We start from the raw sequence: 23,219 nt of genomic DNA on the forward strand, positions 1-23,219 counted from the left end.
GCAGCTGATCGATGTTTCTACTCTGTATCCCTCTCCCTTCCTCTCTGTAAAAAATCAATAAAATATATTTAAAAAATATATATATATATTTTATTGATTTTTTACAGAGAGGAAGGGAGAGGGATACAGAGTTAGAAACATCGATATATTTTATTGATTTTTTTACAGAGAGGAAGGGAGAGGGATAGAGAGAAACATTGATGAGAGAGAAACGTCTATCAGCTGCCTCCTGCACACTCCCCACTGGGGATGTGCCCGCAACCAAGGTACATGCCCTTGACCGGAATCAAACCCCAGGACCCTTGAGTCCGAAGGCCAATGCTCTATCCACTGAGCAAAACCGGTTAGGGCAATTAATTCCCTTTTAATGTGCACGAATTTCGTGCACCAGGCTACTAGTACTTTAATAAAACTGTTTTAAAAAATATTTAAACTGCCCTGGCCCATGTGGCTCAGTTGGTTGGGCATCCTTCCATGCACCAGGAGTTGCTGGTTCTATTCCTGGTCAAGGGCACATGCTGGGCTTGTGGACTCAACCCCCGACAGGAGGCATGCAATAGGCAGCTTCCCTACAATGTGCTCTCACATTGGTGTTTCTATCTCTCTCTCCCTCACCCTTCCTTTCTCTCTAAAAATCAAGAAACTATTCTATAATATAATATTATATATATATATATATATATTTTTTTTTTTTTTAAACTGGTATACAAAGCTATAGCAAGACCCCAAAATATCCAACTTAAACTGATTTGAGCTAAAAATTTATTGGGTTGAAATTGAAAAATCCAAAGATAGGAATGACTTTAGGCATGATTTACTGACAAGGGGTTCCAACAGTATAATCAGTACTGGGATAATCTTTCACTTTTTCTACTCTGACTGCTTTCTCTGGGTAATCTCCATTATTAGACAGGTTCTATGTGCTTACTACTTCCGGGTTCAAGTCCTACATAGAAAAATAGTGTGTATATCCTCAAGATAAAAACAACTCAGGGTTGAATCGTTTGGCTTAATTATCTTGATATGGGTCAAGACCTCATTCCTGAACCAATCACTATTTTTTTTTTTAAATATATTTTATTGATTTTTTACAGAGAGGAAGGGAGAGAGATAGAGAGTTAGAAACATCGATGAGAGAGAAACATCGATCAGCTGCCTCCTGCACATCTCCTACTGGGGATGTGCCCGCAACCCAGGTACATGCCCTTGACCGGAATCGAACCTGGGACCTTTCGGTCCGCAGGCTGACGCTCTATCCACTGAGCCAAACCGGTTTCGGCATGAACCAATCACTATTGCTGAGAGAATATCATGTGTAGATTGTTCTAGACCAGGGCTACATCTTGTACCCTAGGTTGAAATGAGCTTTACCCAGACCACGTGGGATCAGAGTTGGAAAAATAATTGGGGAAGGTAGGCAGGAGGGAGAAGGTATTCCTATTTGATACCAAATATTTACATGAGCCACAAAGCATAGCACTGAACAGTATGATTTTGAGGAATATGAGAGGTTTTTATAGGTATTTTAGCATCTCTACCTTTCTACTTATGGTATAACTTGAAATGAACTGATTATTAATAGATATGCCAGATTTTCTTCAACAGTTCTCTTACTTCTAGATTTTGAAACCCCCAAGGAGTCCTCTTCGGGATCTGAGAGATGGGAATGAAATAGTTCAGGTAAGTTTCTAGTGTAAATGCTTTATAGATGACTATTTTCAGTGATATTGTTAATAGTAAGGAACTTTGTTAGCCATATGAAGAGAGAACATCATAAATGATTCTCTATTGAATATGAACAAGTAAGCATGCCATGGTTTTCAGATTAAAATCCAAACACTTGAGTAAGCTGGCACTCATGATTTTTAACCCCTATTTACTTTGCAGCCTTCTTTCTTGCTACTCTCACACATATATCTCACCGATTAGAATTGCTTACTATTCCCCAAGCAAGACATGAACTCTGGTACCTGCAAGTATTTACATATGATGTTCCCTCTGCCTAGATGGCTAGTTCTTCATTCTTCTTTTTTGTTTTATTAAAAATTTTTTAAAAATATACTGAAAGTAGGAATAATTTTACAGTGAATGCTCATATAGTCATCAACTAGATTCTAGAATTAATATTTTATCATACTTGCTTTATCACAAATCTGTAGACCTCTTTATTTGGTAATTCCTATTTGTCTTTCAAAACTCAGGTTTGGAATCACTTGTCTCAGAAAAATCATCCCTCTATACCTTCTATTGTAATTATTTACTAATGTCCTTTCTAAATTGAGAGCTCCCTAAAGGCAAGAACTTTATCATGTGTTTTTTAAATATATTGTGCCCAGCCTGGCTGGCATGGCCCAGTGATTGAGTGTTGACCTATGAATCAGGAGGTCATGGTTCCATTCCTGGTCAGATTCCATTCCTGGGTTCCAGGCTTGATGCCCAGTAGGGGGCGTGCGGGAGGCAGCTGATCAGTGATTCTTTGTCATTAATGATGTTTCTACTCTCTCTCTCTCTCTCTCCCGTCCCCTCTGGAAAAAAACAAAAATATTGTGCTCAGTAAATAATGGCTTCTAGTACATTTTGTTGATGGATGCAATGCAAATAGTTTTGGAGAACATATAATTCTGAGTCTCATTCTACTTTGGCCTCTTTAATCTTTCTTCCTTTTTTTTACTTTCACTTAAAAAAAAATCTTTTCAATTAGTGTTTTGGGTTTCCTTTTTTAAATATATATACTAGAGGCCCGGTGCACGAATTTGTGCATGGGTGGGGTCCCTCGGGGTGGCCTGCGGGGATCAGGCCGAAACCCGCAGTCCAACACTGCCTGCAGCTCCTACCTGCTGCTCCCACTCATCCTGGCGCCACTGCGCCTGCCACGGGCTCGCGCCCAATCAGTCCCGATGGGGAGAGACTCACGCTGCTGCAGCAGCACTTGCCAGCTGTGACCCCTGGGTTTGGTGCCCTCCCAAGGGGAGTGGCCTGCAGGATCGGGCCTAAACCAGCTCACCGACACCCTCCGAAGGTTCCCAGATTGCGAGAGGGCACAGACCAGGCCAAGGGACCCCACCAGTGCACGATTGGGGATGGGGAGGGACCTTGGGAGGGCTCCAGGGTGTGTCTGGCCCCGTCTTGCCCAGTCCCAATTGGGGCCAATCGGAGCCAGCTGGCCGGGGAGGGATGCGGGAGGTTGGCCAGCCAAGGAAGACCACAGGAGGGCTCCAGGGCGTGTCCAGCCCATCTTGCTCAGTCCCGATTGGCCGGACCCCAGCAGCAAGCTAACCTACTGGTCGGGTGCATCTACCCCTGGTAGTCAGTGCACATCATGGCAACTGGTTGACTGGTCAACTGTCTGCCCCCTGGTGGTCAGTGCACATCATAGCAAGCGATTGAGCAGCCTTAGCATATCATTAGCATATTATGCTTTGGTTGAACTGTCGACCAGTCACTGGACGACTGGACACTTAGCATATTAGGCTTTTATTATATAGGACCAGAGGCCCAGTGCATGAATTCATGCACGGGCGGTTGGCCGGCTGGCCCCGCCCTCTGGTCGAACTCCTGTTTTAACTCCCAGTCGAACTCAGTCGGGAACAATTTGCATATTAGCCTATTATTATATAGGATTTTTTATTGATTTCAGAGATGAAGGGAGAGGGAGAGAGAGAGATAGAAACATCAATGATGGGAGAGAATCACTGATCGGCTGCCTCCTGCATGCCCCCTATTGGAAATCGAGCCCGCAACCCGGGCATGTGCCCTTGACTGGAATCAAACCTGGGACCCTTCAGTCCACAGGCCAATGCTCTATCCACTGAGCTAGACCGGCTCTTGTTCTTTTTTTATTACAGTTTACATTCAGTATTATTTTGTATCAGATGTACAGCACAGTGCTTTGACAATCATAAAGTTCACAAAGTGCTCCCCCTGATATTTTTAGTACCCACCTGGCACCATCCATAGTTATTACAATATTATTGACTGTACTAGAGCCCCAGTGCATGAAATTGGTGCATGGGCGGGGGGGGCGGTGCTGTTCCTCAACCTGGCCTGCACCCTCTCCAATCTGGGGCCCCTCGGTGGATGTTGGACATCCCTCTCACAATCCGGGACCGCTGGCTCCTAACCGCTCTCCTGCCTGCCAGCCTGATCGCCCCCTAACCACTCCCCTGCTGGGCTGATTGATGCCTAACTGCTCCCCTGCCGCCCTGATCGCCTCCAACTGCCCTCCTCTGCTGGCCTGATCACCCACAATTGCCCTCCCCTGCCAGCCTGATGGCCCCCAACTGCCCTCCCCTGCTGCGACCTGCCTCCTCAGCCAGGACTGACCTCTTCCACACCACGCAGAGCTGCAGGACCCCCAGGCCTCACTGTGTGGAGTGGCCACCGGGCCCCGCCTCTGCTGTGTGCATGGCCATCTTGTGGCAGCCATCTTGTGACGATGTTGCGCGAGGACGTCGTGCAAGGGTGTGACGCCACGTAGGCTTTTATTATATAGGACTAGAGGCCTGGTGCACAAATTCGTGCACAGGTGGGGTCCCTAGGCCTGGCAGGAGATCGGGGCCAATTGGGCCATCTCACCCAGTTCTGATCGGGGCTGATCGGGGCCGGCCAGGTGGGGGGAGGGACCATGGCAGGCTGGTCGGCTGGGGGGAGTGACCACGGGATGTTGGCCAGCCACAGGAAGTTGGCTGTGAGAGCATACTGACCACCAGGGGGCAGCTCCTGCATTGAGCATCTGTCCCCTGGTGTTCAGTGCACATCATAGCAACCAGTTGACCCATCATTCAGTCACTTAGGCTTTTATATACATAGATTCCCTATGCTGTACTTTACATCTCTGTGACTGTTTTGTAACTATCAGTAATTCTTAATTCCTTCATTTTTCACCCAGTTCCTCAATGCCTATCCCCTGGCAACCATCAATCTGTTCTCTGTATTCGTGAGTCTGTTTCTGTTTTGTTTGTTAGATTTTACATATAAGTGAAATCATATGGTATTTGTCTTTCTGTGTCTGACTTATTTCACTAAGCAAAATACCCTCCAGGTCCATCCATTCTGTCACAAATGGTAAGATTTCATTCTTTTTTATTGCTGAGTGCTATTCCATAGCTTGCTTGCTTGCTTATTTGTTTATTTGTTTATTAATCCTCACCTGAGGATTTCCAGTGATTTCTTTTTAGACAGAATGGATGGGAAGGAGGAGGGGGAGCAAAACATCAATGAGAGAGAGACATATCGATTGGTTGTCTCCCGCACACACCCCAACTGGGGCTGGGGATTGAGCCTGCAACCGAGGTTCATGCCCTTGACCAGGAATTGAACCCAAGACCCTTTGGTCTGTGGGATGATGCTCTAACCACTGGCCAGGGCATACCACAGCTTTTTTATACACTCATCTCTTGATGGGCTCTTGGGTTGCTTCCATATCTTGACTATCTTCTATAACAGTGATGGCGAACCTATGACACACGTGTCAGAGGTGACACGCGAACTCATTTTTTTGGTTGATTTCTCTTTGTTAAATGGCATTTAAATATATAAAATAAATATCAAAAATATAAGTCTTTGTTTTACTATGGTTGCAAATATCAAAAAATTTCTATATGTGACACGGCACCAGAGTTAATTTAGGGTTTTTCAAAATGCTGACACGCCGAGCTCAAAAGGTTCGCCATCACTGTTCTATAATAATAAAAGCGTAATATGCAAATTGACCAAACGACTGAACAGTGGAACAACCATCCGATGACCTTCCGGATGAAGCCAGGGCTGCGAGGGCCGAGGCAGCCACGGCTGTGAAGGCCTACTCTTGCACATATTTTGTGCATAGGGCCTCTAGTTATAAATAATGCTGCGATGAACACAGTGGTGCATATATTCTTTTGAATTAGTGTTTTGAGTTTCTTTGGAGATATACTCAGAAATGGAATTGCTGGGTCATAAGGCAGTTCCATTTTTAACTTTTTAAAATATATATATTTTTATTAATTTCAGAGAGGAAGGAAGAGGGAGAGAGAGAGAGAAACATCAATGATGAGAGAGGATCATTGATTGGCTGCCTCCTGCATGCCCCCCACTGGGGATCGAGCCTGCAACCCGGGCATGTGCCCTTGACCAGAATCGAACCTGGGACCCTTTAGTCGCCGGTCGACGCTGTATCCACTGAGCCAAACCAGCTAGGGTCGTTTTTAACTTTTTGAGGAAACTTCATACTGTTTTCCATAGTGGCTGCACCAATCTGCATCCCCACCAACAGTGCATGAGAGTTCCCTTTTCTCCTTATCCTTGCCAACACTTGTTTGTGGATTTATTGATGATAGCCATTCTGACAGGTGTGAGGTGATGATTCATTGTGGTTTTAATTTGCCTTTCTCTAGATGATTTTGAGCATCTTTTCATATGTCTATTAGCCATCGTATGCCCTCTTTGGAGAAGTGTCTATTCAGGTCTTCTGCCCATTTTTTAATTGGATTTTATATTTTTGGTGTTGAGTTGTATGAGTTCTTTACAAATTTTGGATAGTAACCTCTTATCAGATGTATCATTGGCAAATGTGTTCTTCCATACAATAGGTTGTTTTTTCTTTTTATTGATGTCCAATCTTTCTATTTTTCAAATACATTAAGCTTTTTTCTGCATTAGAGCTCCTGTACATATTCTGCCTAGAATGCTTTCCCTGTTCCCAACCCTTCATCGGACAAATAATACTTATACAAATAAAGTTTAGGTTTCAACTTAAATGTACTCTCTGAAAGAAATCTTCCCTCATTCTCAGGCTAAATTAGTTTTTTATGTAGTTTTCCTTCTTATCACTTGCCATATTTTGAGTTTTATGTTTGTATGGATTTTTTGTTTTAAAAATCTCAGTTTCGTCCTGGCTGGTTTGGCTCAGTGGATAGAGTGTTGGCCTGCAGACTGAAGGGTCCCAGGTTCGATTCCAATCAAGGGCACATGCCTGGGTTGCGGGCTTGATCCCCAATAGGGGGCGTGCAGGAGGCAGCCGATCAATAGTTCTCTCTCATTGTTGATGTTTCTATCTTTCTCTCTCTCCCTCTACCTTCATCTCTGAAACCAATAAAAATATATTAAAAAATAAAATAACTTCTAAAAAATGTCAGTTTCACCATTAATTCCTAGTAGAGTAGGACTGTATTTTTTTTTAAATATATTTTTATTGATTTCAGAGAGGAAGGGAGAGGAAGAGAGAGATAGAAACATCAATGATGAGAGAGAACCATCGATCAGCTGCTCCTGCACACCCCCCTCTGGGGACCAAGCCCACAATCCGGACATGTGCCCTTGACCGGAATCAAACCCGGGACCCTTCAGTCTACAGGCTGATGCTCTATCCACTGAGCAAAACCGGCCAGGGCAGGACTGTATTCTTTACCACTATTTTTCTATCACTCAGCATGGGATCTAGAATGTGTGTGTATTTCTAAATATGTTTATTTATTTTTTTAAATACTCACCTGAGGATATTTTTCCATTGATTTTTAGGGAGAGTGGAAGAGAGAGGGAAAGACAGTGAGAAACATCAATGTGAGAGAAACACACTGAGTTGCCTCCTGCACGAGCCCTGACCCAGGACCTGGGCCGGGGAGGAGCCTGCAACCAATGTATGTGCCCTTGACCAGAATCCAACCTGGGACCCTTTGTTCTGCAGGTCAATGCTCTATCCACTGAGCCAAACTGGCTAGGGGTAAATTGATTTTAGAGAGGGAGGAAGGGAGAGGGCGAGAGAGATAGAAACATCTATGAGAGAGAAACATCAACATCAATTGGCTGTGTCCTGCATGCCCCTTGCTGGGGATTGAACCCAAAACCACATGTGCCTTGTTTGAAATTTAACCAGTGACCTCTTGGTGCATGGGTTAGTGCACAACCATTGAACCACACTGGCCTGGCTAGAATGTGTGTATTTTTTTAAAAATGTGTTGTTTATTTTGTTTTTTATTTAATTTATTGGGGTGACATTGGTTAATAAAATTATATAGGTTTCAGGGGTATAATTCTATAATACATAAATAATACATCATCTGTAGATTGTATTGTGTGTTCACCACCCCAAGTCAAGTTTCCTTCCTCCTCTATCCTCTCCTACCTACCCCTCACCCCCTTTTAAGAAAATGTTTTGTTTTTTTGTTTTGTTTTTGGTTAATCCTCACCTGCGGATATATTTTTCAATGATTTTTTTTTTTTTAGAGAGAGAGAGGAAGTAAGGGAGGGAGGGGGAAAGGAGAGAGAGAGACACAGACAGACAGACAGACATTGATGTGAGACACATCGTTTGGTTGCCTCCCGCATGTGAGGGATTCCTTTGCAATCCAGGTACATGCCTTTGACTGGGAATTGAACCTTCAACCCTTCAGTGCATGGGCTGACATTCCAACCACTTAGCCATACTGGCGAGGACAAAAAATGTTTTTAATGAACTTTAAATGATTAAATGACAGATTCATAGATTCATAGAGCTATAAAATCAATAGGACCTCACCAGTAATCTTTTTTGTTGTTCCTCTCCATGGAAATCTTCAGTAAAAGGCAAAAAAGATTTATGCCATCTGAAGAGAAACCAGAGTAATCTTGAATCTATTTTTTTCCCATTTTATAGATGAGAAATATGAGGTCCAGAGAAGTTAAATGTTTTGTCTAAGCCCACACACCTACTTAGTAACAGACTTCAAATTAGAGCTCTAATCTTATTTCAAATATACCACACAAATTTGTTTTTCTTTTTTAGAAAGAAATATGCTAGTATTTGGATCTGAGAATACTGTTGAAGAGCAGTAGAAAGCCCCAGCCATTGAAGACTTGAAAGTCTAGCAATTTCCCTTCCTGTCTCTTCTGATAGAACTAATCAAAGTTAGTTTACAGAGATTACAGCCGGTGAAGAAAGAAGTGAATATAAGTACCTTTGGAGGAATGTAGATCTAGTCTGTGTAAGACCACACTGCCTAGATCCACGATGCTTTCCAAAAATACTGAGGAGAGTGCAGTTTGCATTTTGAAGATCAGTTCTGAGGGAACTGCCTTAGGTGATAAGTTGCTTGTCACACATTCTTTTTTTCATGCAGAAAACTTCACTTTAGATCTTCAAAGACTTCTGTAAAGAAAGCCTTTCTAGCATAAAAAGACACATGTTAAAGTTGTAGAAAAAAGAAAAAAAAAGAAAGGTATTAATCTCTTTTAGTCCCAGTATTTATTTACTGTGTCAGTATTATTATCATATTAAGCTTGAGGTCACCTATAGCATCTGCCAGGATGAACATTCCTGATTCTTTGTTATAATAAGACTTATGTTCAGATATTCAGGTATTCAGAATTATCACTGTAAAATTATCTGTGGATGTTGTTTGTTTCTCTGTCTTGCTTTATGTGTTTGGTATCCATGAGAGTAAAAATGTTTGCTCTTGTTAAGGAATATGAGGAAAAGTAAAAACTGTATATTATAATGAAAGATGCTCAACATCACTAATTATTAGGGAAATGCATATTATAACCACAATGAGATGTCACCTCATACCCATTAGAATGACTACCATCAAAAACTTAGAAAATAACAATGTTGGCTGGTATGTGGAGTAATTAGAACCTTTGTGTCCTGTCGTGGGAATGTAAAATGGTGCAGCTGCTATGGAAAAAACAGTATTGCAATTCCTAAAAAAATAATAGAATTACCATATGATCTAGCAATTCCACTTCTGGGTATATACTCAAAAGAATTGAAAGAAGGATCTTAAGAAATGTACACTCCTGTTCATAGCATCGTTACTCACAATAGTCAGAGGGAGGAAGCACCCAGTGTCCATCAACTGATGAATGGATAAACAAAATGTGGTATCAATGGATCATTATTCAACCTTAAAAAAGAAGGGGATTCTGGCCTTGGCCAGTGTAGCTTAGTTGGTTGGGCATCACCCTGTGCATTGAGTGCTTGTTGGTTCGAGTCCCTGTCAGTGCACATGCCCTGGTTGCGGGTTTGATCCATGGTAAGGGGTGTGCAGAAGGCAGCCGAGCACATCATTTTTTTCCCTCTCCCTCTTTCTTAAAAAAATCAATTAAATCAACTGATTTTTTTCCTCTCCCTCTTTCTTAAAAAAAATCAATTAAAAATAATCTTGAAACCATTGTGCTAAGTGAAATAAACCAGGCACAAAAGGAAAAAAAAACTTTTATGATTCCACTTGTGAAGTACCTAGAGTATAGAGTAGAGAAAGAAAATTCAGTTGGGGCGGAAGCTGGGGAAGGTGATATGCAAATTCATAGAGACAGAAAATAGAATGGTGGCTATGGAAAGGTTAGGGGAATTGTTTAATGGATATAGAATTTCAGTTTTGCAAGATGAAAAGAGTTCTGGAGATTGGTTGCATAGCAACCTAGATACACCTAACTGAACTGTACACTTAAAAATGGTTAAGATGCTTGAGTACATTATGCTAAGTGAAATAAGCCAGTCACAGAAGGACAAATACTATATGATTCCACTTACTTGAGGTATCTAAAATAGTCAAACTCATAAAAGCAGAGAGCAGAAGGATAAGTGGTTGCCAGGGGCAGAGAGGATGGGGAAATGGGGAGTTGCTAATCAACAAGTATAAAATTTCAATTATGCAAGATGAATATGTTCTAGAGGTCTGTACAATACTGCCTATAGTTAACAATATCGTACTGTGCCTTTAGAAATCTGTTCAGAGGGTAGATTTCTTGTAGAGTGTTCTTACCACAATAAAATAAAAATACATGTTCAAAATGGTAAAGGTGGTAAATTTTATTTATGTGTATTTTACTACAATTAAATTTTTTTAAATCTTCAAAATAGTATAGTAAGGTTACCATAATAGGCAACATATCATTTGCTTTATCCTTTGTCTTTTTTCTTGATAGTAAAGTAGCCATTCACTTAAAAGAGAGAGAAGATAAGGGGCAGTATCTCCTTAAATATATGTTGTTTATGTCACTATACTTAGTGTCATTCACATTGAAAATTATATTCGTGTTTATTAAGTGTTTCTACATTGGGATATCTTGGAGACTAATAATAATCAAAATTAATAATAATATAAAATTATTTCAGAATAAGACTTGGTCTATATGTAGTACTCTAGAGACCTAATTAACAGTGGTTTCATTAAGAATCATACCAAATATTCTCTGCCCTTAGGAACCCAATGCTTCGAGAAATAAGAAAAGCTCTCGCCGAGTCAGCTTTGCAGATACTATAAAGTAAGTTGAAAGGAGAAATAATTTTAAATGACAGTAATGCTTTATTGTGTGTCAAACTAAATATGTTACTGCTGACTTAGATAACCTGTGTTTCTATTAGATAAGCATTAGAGAATTGTTATTTAAGAGGTTGTTATTTAGCATTATGCTTAAAAGAAAAACATTGAGCCCTAGCTGGTTTGGCTCAGTGGATAGAGCGTCAGCCTGCAGACTGAAGGGTCCGGGGTTTGATTCTGGTCAAGAGCCCATGCCAGGGTTGCAGGTTCGGTCCCCAGTGTGGAGTATACAGGAGGAAGCCGATCAATGATTCTCTCTCATCATTGATGTTTCTATCTCTCTCTCACTCTCTCTCTCTCTTTCCCTTCCTCTCTGAAATCAATAAAAATATACTTAAAAGGAAAACATTGAAAGTGTTCCCTCTAAAGTTAGGAATAAAACTACTAAGTTTTACTACTGAGAGAGATGGTGCAAAGGTCTGGGTTACACACACAACTCTAAAGGAAGTGGAAGTATAAAAAAAGGTTATGGGAAGTTTAAAAAAAAAGACTTCCAATTTACTCTTCCTTTTTTTCCCTTCTATTTTATAATTAAAAGTTATAACATAGAGAAAATAGTATCATGAAAACTCAAGTATTCATTTTCAGCTACAGTGTCAACTATGGCCACTCTTGTTTCACTACACCCCCACTTAGTTCCCTTTCCCCTCCTACTGAATTATTTTCATGTGAATCCCAGATGTATTTCATTAGTTATGTCTTTAAAAGACAAAATATTTTTAAAGAACCTATTAATAATGCTATTATTACGTCTTTTAGAAAGCCAACAGTAATTCTATGATATCAAATATCTGATCAATGTTCACATTTCTCTGATTGTCTCAATTCCCCGCACCCTCACCCCCCCACCCCACTTCCCCCTGCAGATGACTGGTGTGACTCAGTATCCTAACAAGGTTAATACATTCCATTTGGTTGATTGCCTCTTAAGTCTCTTAATCTATAGGTTCTCCCTCCCTTTTTTCTATTAAAAAACTGAGTTTGTCCTATTGAGTGTCTTATATTCCAGATTTTGCTGATTGTAATGGGATAACTTTTTTAATATGTTCCTCTACAATTGATTTCCTGTCAATTGGTTGTTAAAGGTGGAAGGCTTGTTTGACTTAAATTTGATGTTTTAGACAAGAATATTTTATAGGTGGTGTCCTGTGCTTCCATCAGATGGTACTTATTGTTCAGTTACCTCTTTTTTGTGATGTTAATAGACATTGATGATCTTTGCCTAGATCCATGATATTTTTAGAGTTTTTGCTAATTGATAATATTCTCATTCTGTCATTCCTTTTTTTATTTATTAACAGCACTTCTATTGAGGATTTTCCCATAAAGCTATTTGTTTACTTGAATTGTGATTAATATAGGAAAGGCAGATTAAACGCTTGGGGGTGTTGTTTTTCTTTATTTACTAGTTTTCAGTATAAGTTAGTTTCCTAGTATCCTTCAAAGCTGACTAGTGAGGTATCTTTACCTAAATATCTAAATCTAAGAATCTATTATCATGAACTTAAATATATTTAATGTGTATCTGCCCCAGACCTGGAATTAGCCATTTCTCCAAGGTGCGGCTCAGTTCTTTTTAGTAGGAAATGGCATTTAGAAATCACAATATGGATGCTATAGATTCTCCTTACTATTGAATTAGTCATTGTTGCTATGTCATTTTTTTGATGTGTATAGTTGTCTTTTTCTTCTGACTTGTTAAAGTTTCTTAATTGTTAGGGATATCAGCCCTTTTTCATCTGCATTGCAAATTTTTAAGAAATATTTTTTTATTGATTTCAGAGAGGAAGGGAAAGGGAGTGAGAGAAACATCAATGATGAGAGAGAGTCATGGATCAGCTGCCTTCTGCACACCACACACCGGGATGGAGCCCGCAACCCAGGCATATGCCTTGACCGGAAATCAAACCGTGACCTCCTGGTTCATAGGTCGATGCTCAACCACTGAGCTTGTTTTAATTTTCTTTATTTGGTATTTTCCTGTATAAAAGTTTTAAATTTTTTATATGGTGATATCTGCCTGTGTTTTTGCTTCTGGTTTCTAGATTTGTTTAAAATATCAGATGCCAAATTATTTTTTTAGGTCACCTGTATTTTCTTCTGGTCTCTTTATAGGTTCATTTTATTTAACCCATCTAGAATTTATTTTGGTGTTAATTAGTACAATGGAACAATCAAGTTGGTTTTTGTTACTGTTTTTATTTTTAAATCCAAGTCCACATTTTTCATACAGTTGGAAGGAACAGATCAGATATCATTCTTATATTTTTTTATTTTAAAAATATTCTTTCTTCTTCCTAGAAGCAATGTCTAAGAGCCTCTTTCCTTCTTAGATTTCTTTTTTTTTTAATCCTCACCTGAGGAGTGAGGATATTTTTCCCATTGATTTTTATAGAGTGGAAGGGAGGGGGGAGAGGAGGAGGAGGAGGAGGAAGGGAAGGAGGAGAAGAAGGAAGAAAGAAGAAGAGAGGGAGATGTGAGAGAGACACATCGATTGGTTGCCTCCTGTGTGTGTGCCTGACCCGGGGCAGGGATGGAACCTGCAACCCAGATACATGCCTTTGACCAGGAATTGAAGCCACGTCCCTCTGTTGTGCAGACTTTTGCTCTAATCACTGAGCAAAGGAAGATTTTAAAAACCCTCTTAGCTTTTAAAAACTTGAGAATAGGTGCTTGAATTATTTCTCAAAAAAAAATCTGTCATCTTAATAATCATGTTGAAATGATCTTTTAAATATAGGAAGATTACCTGTCTCAAATATAATTGAAAGTGGATTTATATATGTCAATTTTGATTTATTATTAAGTAGAGGCCCAGTGCATTCGTGCACTTGGCGGGGAGGTCTCTCAGCCCGGTCTGTGCCCTCTTGCAGTCTGGGACTCCTCACTTCTTACTGCCCAGCTTGCTGCTCCTTAGCGCTGCCGCAGAGGTGGGATAGGCTCCTGCCACTGCTGCTGCGTTTGCCAGCTGTGAGCCCAGCTTCTGGCTGAGCAGTGCTCTCCCTGTGGGAGCACACTGACCACCAGGAGGCAGCTCCTGCATTGAGCAGCTGCCCCCTCGTGGTCAGTGTGCGTCATAGCGACCGGTCGTTCTGCTGTTCAGTCGATTCACATATTAGGCTTTTATTACATAGAATAGCTAATATTGAATATGTACAATGTGACAGGCACTATGTTACTATTTACATTTATTGCTCATTGAATTCTAACAATCATATCTCATTTTATGAATAAGGAAACAGAGGTTTAGCTCAGGTTCCCATTCTTATTAAGGGGTAGGGCTCAGACTTTGGACTATTTCACATCAAGTATTCTTAATCATTATATTATGATGTCTTCTTTCACATGGTTGGTATTTTCTTTTTCCTCTAGTACAGTGGTTCTCAACCTGTGGGTTGCGACCCCTTTGGGGGTCGAATGACCCTTTCACAGGGGTCACCTAAGACCATCGGAAAACACATATATAATTATATATTGTTTTTGTGATTAATCACTATGCTTTAATTATGTTCAATTTGTAACAATGAAATTGGGGGTCACCACAACATGAGGAACTGTATTAAAGGGTTGCGGCATTAAGAAGGTTGAGAACCACTGCTCTAGTATCTGTATTAGGAAATTAGATGTATTTTCTGGGCCTATCTGATTGGTATTCCAGTGTTTCTGTTCTTTCTATTTTCTTTGTTTTTCACATTTGCTCTGTTATTAATGCTTACTTGGCTTATTCTTTCCCTTCTCTTTGTTTTATAATGAGTTTGGCTAATTAAAAACATTTCCCAGAAGTCAAGAAGGGGTGCCTGGGATAGGATTTCTTTCTAACTGTCCATAAAATAGTTAGATATATAAAATTTTGTGTTTTGGATGATAGCATGTTAAAATTAGAAGAAATCTTAGCAAGAAGATACAGTCCCAACTCTCCATTTTTTAAAATTGGTATGCATAAGAATCTCCAGTCTTTTACAATATATTTTTATTGATTTCAGAGAGAGAGGGAGAGGGAGAGAGAGATAGAAACATCAGTGATGAGAGAGAATCATTGATTAGCTTCCTTCTGCACACCCCTTACTGGGGAATTGAGCCCACAACCTGGGCATGTGCCCTTGACTGCAGTCGAACCCGGGACTCTTCAGTCCACAGGTCTATGCTCTATCCACTGAGCCAAACCAGCTATGGCCCAAGTCTTCATTTTTAAGGTGAGAAGATTAAAGCCAGAGGGGTGATTTTACTTTCCCAAGGTAATGTAGATAGTGACAGAGCCACAATAATAATGTAGGTCCTGCCTGGCCAGCGTAACTCAGTGGTTGAGCGTCGACCTATGAAACAGGAGGTCACAGTTTGATTCCTGATCAGGGCACATGCCCGGGTTGCGGGCTCAATCCCTAGTGTGGGGCATGCAGGAGGCAGCTGATCGATGATTCTCTCTCATCATTGATGTTTTTATCCCTTTCTCCCTCTCCCTTCCTCTCTGATATCAGTAAAAATATATTTTAAAAAAATAATGTAGGTCCTCTGATTCCTAGTCTACTGGTTTTTCCACTGTTTCTGATTACCTTTCCCAAGTGCTGTTAAATCTATTCCATCCTTTCCTTTCCTTAACAATAATCTATTCACCGTACTTATCTTTCTAAAATGACTCTGGAATATTAAAAGGAATTTCAGATTCAAAACAAACAAAAAAAAACACCTGGCAGAAGTTTTGGTTTATCACTAAATAGCCTCTAGTTCAAGTCATTTAACTTATCAGAGCATCAGTTTTCTCCTTTCTTAGGATAGAAATAATAGTCCTTACATATCTCATAGTTTATTATTGTATGACGAGAATAAGATAGTATATGTTATTACAGAAGGTGTCAATTTAGATAATACTAACCAATACATAAGCAGTGTTTCAAAAAGATTCTTTGTTCAAATAGATCAGCAATTTTCGACTGGTTTGCCACAAGAATTTTTAAAACATGCAATATCTGACTGTTTAGTCAGGGGTACTGACCTCTTTTTCCTTAGATTGTCTAATAAAAAAATGACAACAGCCAACACAACAATAGCCATCAGTGTGAATTTCCTGTCTTTTTTTTTTTTTTTTTAATATATTTTATTGATTTTTTACAGAGAGGAAGGGAGAGAGATAGAGAGAGTTATTCTTTGTTCAAATAGATCAGCAATTTTCAACTGGTTTGCCACAAGAATTTTTAAAACATGCAATATCTGACTGTTTAGGCCCTTGACCGGAATCGAACTTGGGACCTTTCAGTCCGCAGGCCGACGCTCTATCCACTGAGCCAAACCGGTTTCGGCGAATTTCCTGTCTTGAACCATAAATATATAGGTCATATAATAGAGTTGCCTCTTATTGGTCATATCACATAATAAGGTTATATCTGATTGGTTAATTCTTGGTACTAGAAATCCTTATATACAAGTATAGGCCTTTGATTTTTTAAAAAGTCATTTTGAGGTAAAAAGAGTAACTAATTCCTATTATTTTTTTGCAAATTAATCAAAATTATACCTATTTTTTTGTTAGACTGGCAAAAATTATATTTATTGGTGTGCCACTGAATTTTAGTGTTTAGTTTATGTGTGCCATGAGACAAAAAGGCTGAAATCTATTGAAAAAGGATCAGGGTGTGGGGAGGTTGAAAAGTGTAAAGGAGGTCAAATATATAGTGATGGAAGGAGACTAAACTTTGGATGATGAACACATTGTAATATAGAGCTGATGTATTACAATACTGTATACTTGAAGCTTACATAATCTCATTTACCAATATCACCCCAATAAATTTAATAAGAAAATAAGAACCACAGGATTCTAGACATAGAAACAAATACAGTAAAATAGATACAGAAAACATATAATAAAAGCTCTCTTAATATTGTTTTGAAGTATGCTTAAAAACTTTATAAATACACTAGAATTAGACTAGTAGATCCACACTCAGAGTAAAGATCTCAGATTGATATAAGGAGATTTGCAAATTAAAGTCCAAGTTTTTAAAATGGTTAAGGTATATATGGATCAGTTATTATTTCTTTTTTAAAGACTTTTTTTTAATGATTTTTTACAGAGAGGAAGGGAGAGGGATAGAGAACCGAAAGTTAGAAACATTGATGAGAGAGAAATATCGATTAGCTGCCTCCTGAACACCCCCTACTGGGGATGTGCCTGCAACAAAGGTACATGCCCTTGACCAGAATCAAACCTGGGACCCTTCAGTCCGCAGGCCAATGCTCTATCCACTGAGCCAAACTGATTAGGGCTAAAGACATATTTTGATCAGTTGACCAACTACTGATCCTGCTCATCTATAATAATAAGAGCATAATATGCTAATTAGACAGGACGTCCTTCCGGACAACCTTCTGGGACGAAGCTGGGGCTGCAAGGGAAGCCCGGGTCCAGGCAGCTGGAAGAAGGAATGCCTACTCTTGCATGAATTTCGTGCATCAGACCTCTCGTATTGAATAAAAAGCTTCTGTTGTAAATCATTTGAAGAAAAGTTGTTTCAAGTGCAGCTTTGTAGTCAAGTTTTGAAGTCAGACAGATTTGGGTTTGCATTTTGGCTCTGCCACTTGTCAGTTATGTGATCTTGGTAGTTACTTAACCTTTATGACCCTCAAAATCTACATCTGTAAAACAACATGGTAATTATGATCATTAAAAAATATGTAAAGAACATAGCACAGTGCTTGGAACACAGCTTGCAAAATGAATGATCCTATATAATAAAAGCCTAATATGCAAATTGACCAAATGGTGGAACGACCGTTCGCTATGATGTGCACTGACCACCAGGGGGCAGATGCTCAATGCAGGAGCTGACGCCGGTGGTCAGTGCACTACCACAGGGGGAGCGCCGCTCAGCCAGAAGCTGGGCTTATGGCTGGTGAGCGCAGTGGTGGTGGCAGGAGCCTCTCCCACCTCCACGGCAGCGCTAAGGAGCAGCAAGCCAAGCAGTAAGGAGCAGCAAGCAGTTGGGCGGTAAGGAGCGAGGGGTCCTGAACTACGAGAGGGTGCAGGCCGGGCTGAGGGACTCCCCTCCCCCACCCCCCACCCCCGTGCACGAATATTAGCAGAATGAAAATGAACTGTCAAATTCATCAAGGCAGATATCAAATACTACTTCTGCATGAAACTTAATCATCCCAATGAAAAGAGATTCCTTCTGGGCTCCATGCCACATTATTTGAACTGTTAATAACAAAAGTCAGTAAAGTAATGTTTATAATCACTGTGTTAGCTCTGTAGTGAAAGCATCTTGAGGTCAAGGATCATCTGTCAGACTCTAGTATGTAACATCAGGTGTATGAGTGCTTAATACCAGTAAATGTTTGTTGAATAAAATTTTCTAGGTTATTGAAATAATGATTCTGTCAGAGCTCATTAAAAATCGAACAGATTTTAATGTGGTAAAGTAATTTTGGCACTTCAAATATTACTAGTACCGGATGTAGCAAAGAGGTAGTTAACTCAGAGTATAATTTACAAAGTATTCTCCCTGATATTTCCAGTACCCACCAGGCACCATATATGGTTATTACGTTATTATTGACTATATTTCCTGTGTTGTTCTTTACATCCCTATGACTGTTTTGTAACTACCAATCTGTACTTCTCAATCCCATCACTTTTTTCACTGTTTCCCAACTCCCATCCCCTCTGGCAACCATCAGTCTGTTTTCTGTATCTATGAGTCTCTTTCTCTTTTGTTTGTTTATATTGTTATTTTCATTCCACATATAAGTGAAATCATATGATATTTGTCTCTTTTTGACTGACTTATTTCACTTAGCATAGTGCCCTCTAGGTTCATTCATACTGTTCCAAATGGTGAAATTTCATTCTTTTTTTTATAACTAAGTAATATTCTTACCACAGCTTTTTTATCCACTCATCTATTTTTTATTTTTTTATTTTATTTTTTTTTAAGTAATTTTTTTAATTAAATCTTTATTGTTCAGATTATTACATTTGTTCCTCTTTTTCCCCCCCATAACTCCCCTCCTTCCATCTCCCACCCCACCCTCCGCCCTCACTCCCCACCCACTGTCCTCATCCATAGGTGCACGATTTTTGTCCAGTCTCTTCCCGCATCTCCCACACCCCTTTTTCCCCCAAGAATAGTCAGTCCATTCCCTTTCTATGTCCCTGATTCTATTATAATCACCAGTTCATTCTGTACATCAGGTTATTTATTCACTTGATTCTTAGATTCACTTGTTGATAGATGCATATTTGTTGTTCATAATTTATATCTTTACCTTTTTCTTCTTCTTCCTCTTCTTAAAGGATACCTTTCAGCATTTCATATAGTACTGGTTTGGTGGTGATGAACTCTTTTAGCTTTTCCTTATCTGTGAAGCTCTTTATCTGACCTTCAATTCTGAATGATAGCTTTGCTGGATAAAGTAATCTTGGTTGTAGGTTCTTGCTATTCATCACTTTGAATATTTCTTGCCACTCCCTTCTGGCCTGCAAAGTTTCTGTTGAGAAATCAGCTGACAGTCGTATGGGTATTCCCTTGTAGGTAACTGAGTTTCTTTCTCTTGCTGCTTTTAAGATTCTCTCTTTGTCTTTTGCTCTTGGCATTTTAATTATGATGTGTCTTGGTGTGGTCCTCTTTGGATTCCTTTTGTTTGGGGTTCTCTGCGCTTCCTGGACATGTAAGTCTATTTCTTTCACCAGGTGGGGGAAGTTTTCTGTCATTATTTCTTCAAATAGGTTTTCAATATCTTGCTCTCTCTCATCTTCTGGTACCCCTATAATTCTGATGTTGGTACATTTGAAGCTGTCCCAGAGCTCCTTACACTATCTTCGTATTTTTGGGTTCTTTTTTCATTTTGCTTTTCTGGTTGGGTGTTTCTCGCTTCTTCGCATTTCAAATCTTTGACTTGATTCTTGCCCTCCTCTGGTCTGCTGTTGGGAGTCTGTATAATATTCTTTATTTCAGTCAGTGTATGCTTACTTTCTAGATGGTCCTTTATCATACCATCGAGGGTCTCATTAGATTTCCTGTACATCTCATCAAGTTTATCGACAGACTCTAGAAGCCTCTTGAGAGACCGCAAAAGTGTGGTTCTGAACTCAATATCCTCCCTTGATAGTTTTGTCTTGTTTCTTTGTCTCCGCATTTTTTACGCTTTCTTGGTACACCCCCTAGTGGTCTTTGTGCGCAGTCTTGTTGTAGTTAAGCCTTGATTGTTGTAGTTAATACTAGAGGGATTTGACCTCCAAGCCGACTGGCTGTGATAATCAGCTGTGTCTGCAGTGGAAGAACTTGTGTCCTCTAGGGAGGTGCTAATCTAGCCTTTGCCTGAGGCTATCCGGCAAATGCCTCTGTGCAGGGCTTGGGCAGGGCGGGTCCCACGGGATCAACAGGGCGGAGGAGGGAGCAGTTATGGCTGCTCTCAGTCCGTTCCCAGGGGCTCTGCCTCTCTGTCCCAGCAACCGCTGCAAACCTCGGAGGGACTGTAGCCAGACAGTCCTGCTTCTCCCGTTTGAGTCTGGGTCCCTAGAGACTCGCCCGGATCTGGAGCTCAGAGTCTGAGGCTCCCTCCGGATTGAAACAGACAACCGCGCCCTCAGCCACCAGCCCGCGCTGCGCTCACTCCGCACCTTAGTATTTTACTTCAGCACTGCGCCTCCTCTGATTCTCGGTTCCTCCTAGTTGTAGAACTTCCATTCAGCCAGCCTTCCTGTGGTTCTGGATGATGTCCGTTCCGTCTTTTAGTTGTATTTTTGAAGTGGTTGTTCGAGGCAGCAAACTCCGGCGTTAACCTATGCCGCCATCTTGGTTTTTCCCACTCATCTATTTTTTAAAATATATTTTTATTTATTGCAGAGAGGAAGGGAGAGGAAGAGAGAGATAGAAACATCAATGATGAGAGAGAATAATTGATCAGCTGCTTTCTGCATGCCCCATACTGGGAATCAAGCTCACAAATTGAGCATGTGCCCTGATCAGGAATCGAACTGTGACCTCCTGGTTCATAGGTCAACGCTCAACCACTGAGCCATGCTGGCTGGGCTATCCACTCATCTATTGATGGGCCCTAGGGTTGTTTCCATATCTTGGCTATTATAAATAACACTGCAGTGAGCATAGTGGTGCATATATTCTTTTAAATTAGTGTTTTTTAAAAATATATATATTTTATTGATTTTTTACAGAGAGGAAGGGAGAGAGATAGAGAGTTAGAAACATTGATCAGCTGCCTCCTGCACATCTCCCACTGGGGATATGCCCGCAACCAAGGTACATGCCCTTGACCGGCATCGAACCTGGGACCTTTCAGTCTGCAGGCCGAAGCTCTATCCACTGAGCCAAACCGGTTTCGGCTAAATTAGTGTTTTGAGTTTCTTTGGCTATGCTATTATACCTAGAAGTGGAGTGTTGGGTCATAAGGCAGTTCCATTTTTTATTTTTTGAGGAACCTTCGTACTGTTTTCCATAGTGGCTGCACCAATCTGCATTCCTACCAATAGTGCATGAGAGTTCCCTTTCCTCCACATCTTTGCCAAACTTGTTGTTTGTAGATTTATTGATGATAGCCATTCTGACAGGTGTGAGGTCATATCTCATTATGGTTTTAATTTGCCTTTCTCTGATGATTAATGATGTGAGCATCTTTTCATATGTCTGTTGCCATTTGTATGTCCTCTTTGAGGAAGTGTCTATTCAGGTCCTTTACCCATTTTGTAATTGGATTGCTTGCTTTTTGTTGTTGAATTGTATGAGTTTTTAAAATAAATGTTAGCCTTATCTAACATTTATATGCCTTATCTGATGTATCATTGGGAAATATGTTCTTTCATTCAGTGGGTTGTCTTTTCATTTTGTTGATGGTTTCCTTTCAGTGCCAAAACTTTTTAGTTTGATTTAGTCCCATTTGTGAAATGTCTGGTATTTTACTGCTTATGTTTTCTTCTAGTTTTGAGTCTTGCATTTAAGTCTTTTATCAATTTTTAGTTTATTCTTGTATATGGTGTAAGAAAGTGGTCTAGTTTCATTTTTTTGCACATATCTGTCCAATTTTCCCAACATCATTTATTGAATAAACTGTCGTTACTCTATTTTATGCTCTTGCTCCCTTTGTCAAATGTTAATTGGTCATATAAGTGTGGGTTTATTTTTGGACTGTCTATTCTGGTCCATTGATCTATAGGTTGGTTTTTATGCCAGTACCATGCTGTTTTGACTGCTGTGGCCTTGTAGTATAGTTTGATATCAGGTAATGTGATTCCTCCAGTTTTGTTCTTTCTCAAGATTACTGTGGCTATTCTGGGTCTTTTGTGGTTCCATATACATTTTTGGAATATTTATTCTAGTTCTGTAAAATATGCCATTGGTATCTTGATAGAAATTGTGCTATTCTATAGATTGCTTTCAGTAGTATGTACATTTTAATGATGTTAATTCTTCTTATCCATGAACACAGTATATGCTTCTACTTATTTATGTCTTCTTCAATTTCTTTCTTCAGTGTCTTAAAATTTTCCAGGTACAGGTATTTTACCTCCTTAGTTAAATTTATTTTTAGGTATTTTTTTATGCAATTGTAAATGGGATTGTTATCTTAGTTTCCCTTTCTGATAGTTTATTATCCTATATAATAAAAGCCTAATATGGTAAGTGTCCAATGGTTCGACCAGTCGCTATGACACCACTGACCACCAGGGGGCAGACACTCCACCCGGTAGGTTAGCTTGCTGCTGGGGTCCAGCTGATTGGGACTGGGCGAGATGGGCCGGACACATCCTGGAGCTCTCTCACAGTCCCTCCCCGACCCCGATCGTGCACCGGTGGGGTCCCTCGGCGTGGCCTGCGCCCTCTTGCAATCCGGGACCCCTCGGGGGATGTTGGAGAGCCAGTTTCAGCCTGATCCCTGCAGGCCAGGCTGAATCCGTGCACCAGGCCTCTAGTTGGTGTATAAACATGC

At 40.2% G+C, this 23,219-nt stretch overlaps 1 protein-coding gene and 1 non-coding gene across 3 annotated transcripts in view; one reads left to right on the plus strand and one right to left on the minus strand.

Annotated features, from left to right (window-relative positions):
- Positions 1-23,219, plus strand: part of KNL1 (kinetochore scaffold 1) — a 61,890-nt gene that overhangs the window by 3,300 nt on the left and 35,371 nt on the right. Inside the window, exons 3-4 of one of the 2 annotated variants that reach the window (XM_023757468.1) lie at positions 1,621-1,680; positions 11,162-11,223. In XM_023757468.1, the coding sequence (XP_023613236.1) occupies positions 1,621-1,680; positions 11,162-11,223 (122 nt within the window). Of the gene's footprint in view, positions 1-1,620; positions 1,681-11,161; positions 11,224-23,219 lie in introns of those variants that run through there. The other variant, XM_023757469.1, reaches the window with a different exon arrangement.
- On the minus strand, positions 8,462-8,580 carry LOC111826906. Its single transcript, XR_002830357.1, has one exon. It is a non-coding gene; the product is annotated as a U5 spliceosomal RNA (small nuclear RNA).

This window comes from Myotis lucifugus, unplaced genomic scaffold, assembly GCF_000147115.1.
Source record: "Myotis lucifugus unplaced genomic scaffold, Myoluc2.0 scaffold_109, whole genome shotgun sequence".
In the NCBI taxonomy this organism is placed as follows: Eukaryota; Metazoa; Chordata; class Mammalia; order Chiroptera; family Vespertilionidae; genus Myotis; species Myotis lucifugus.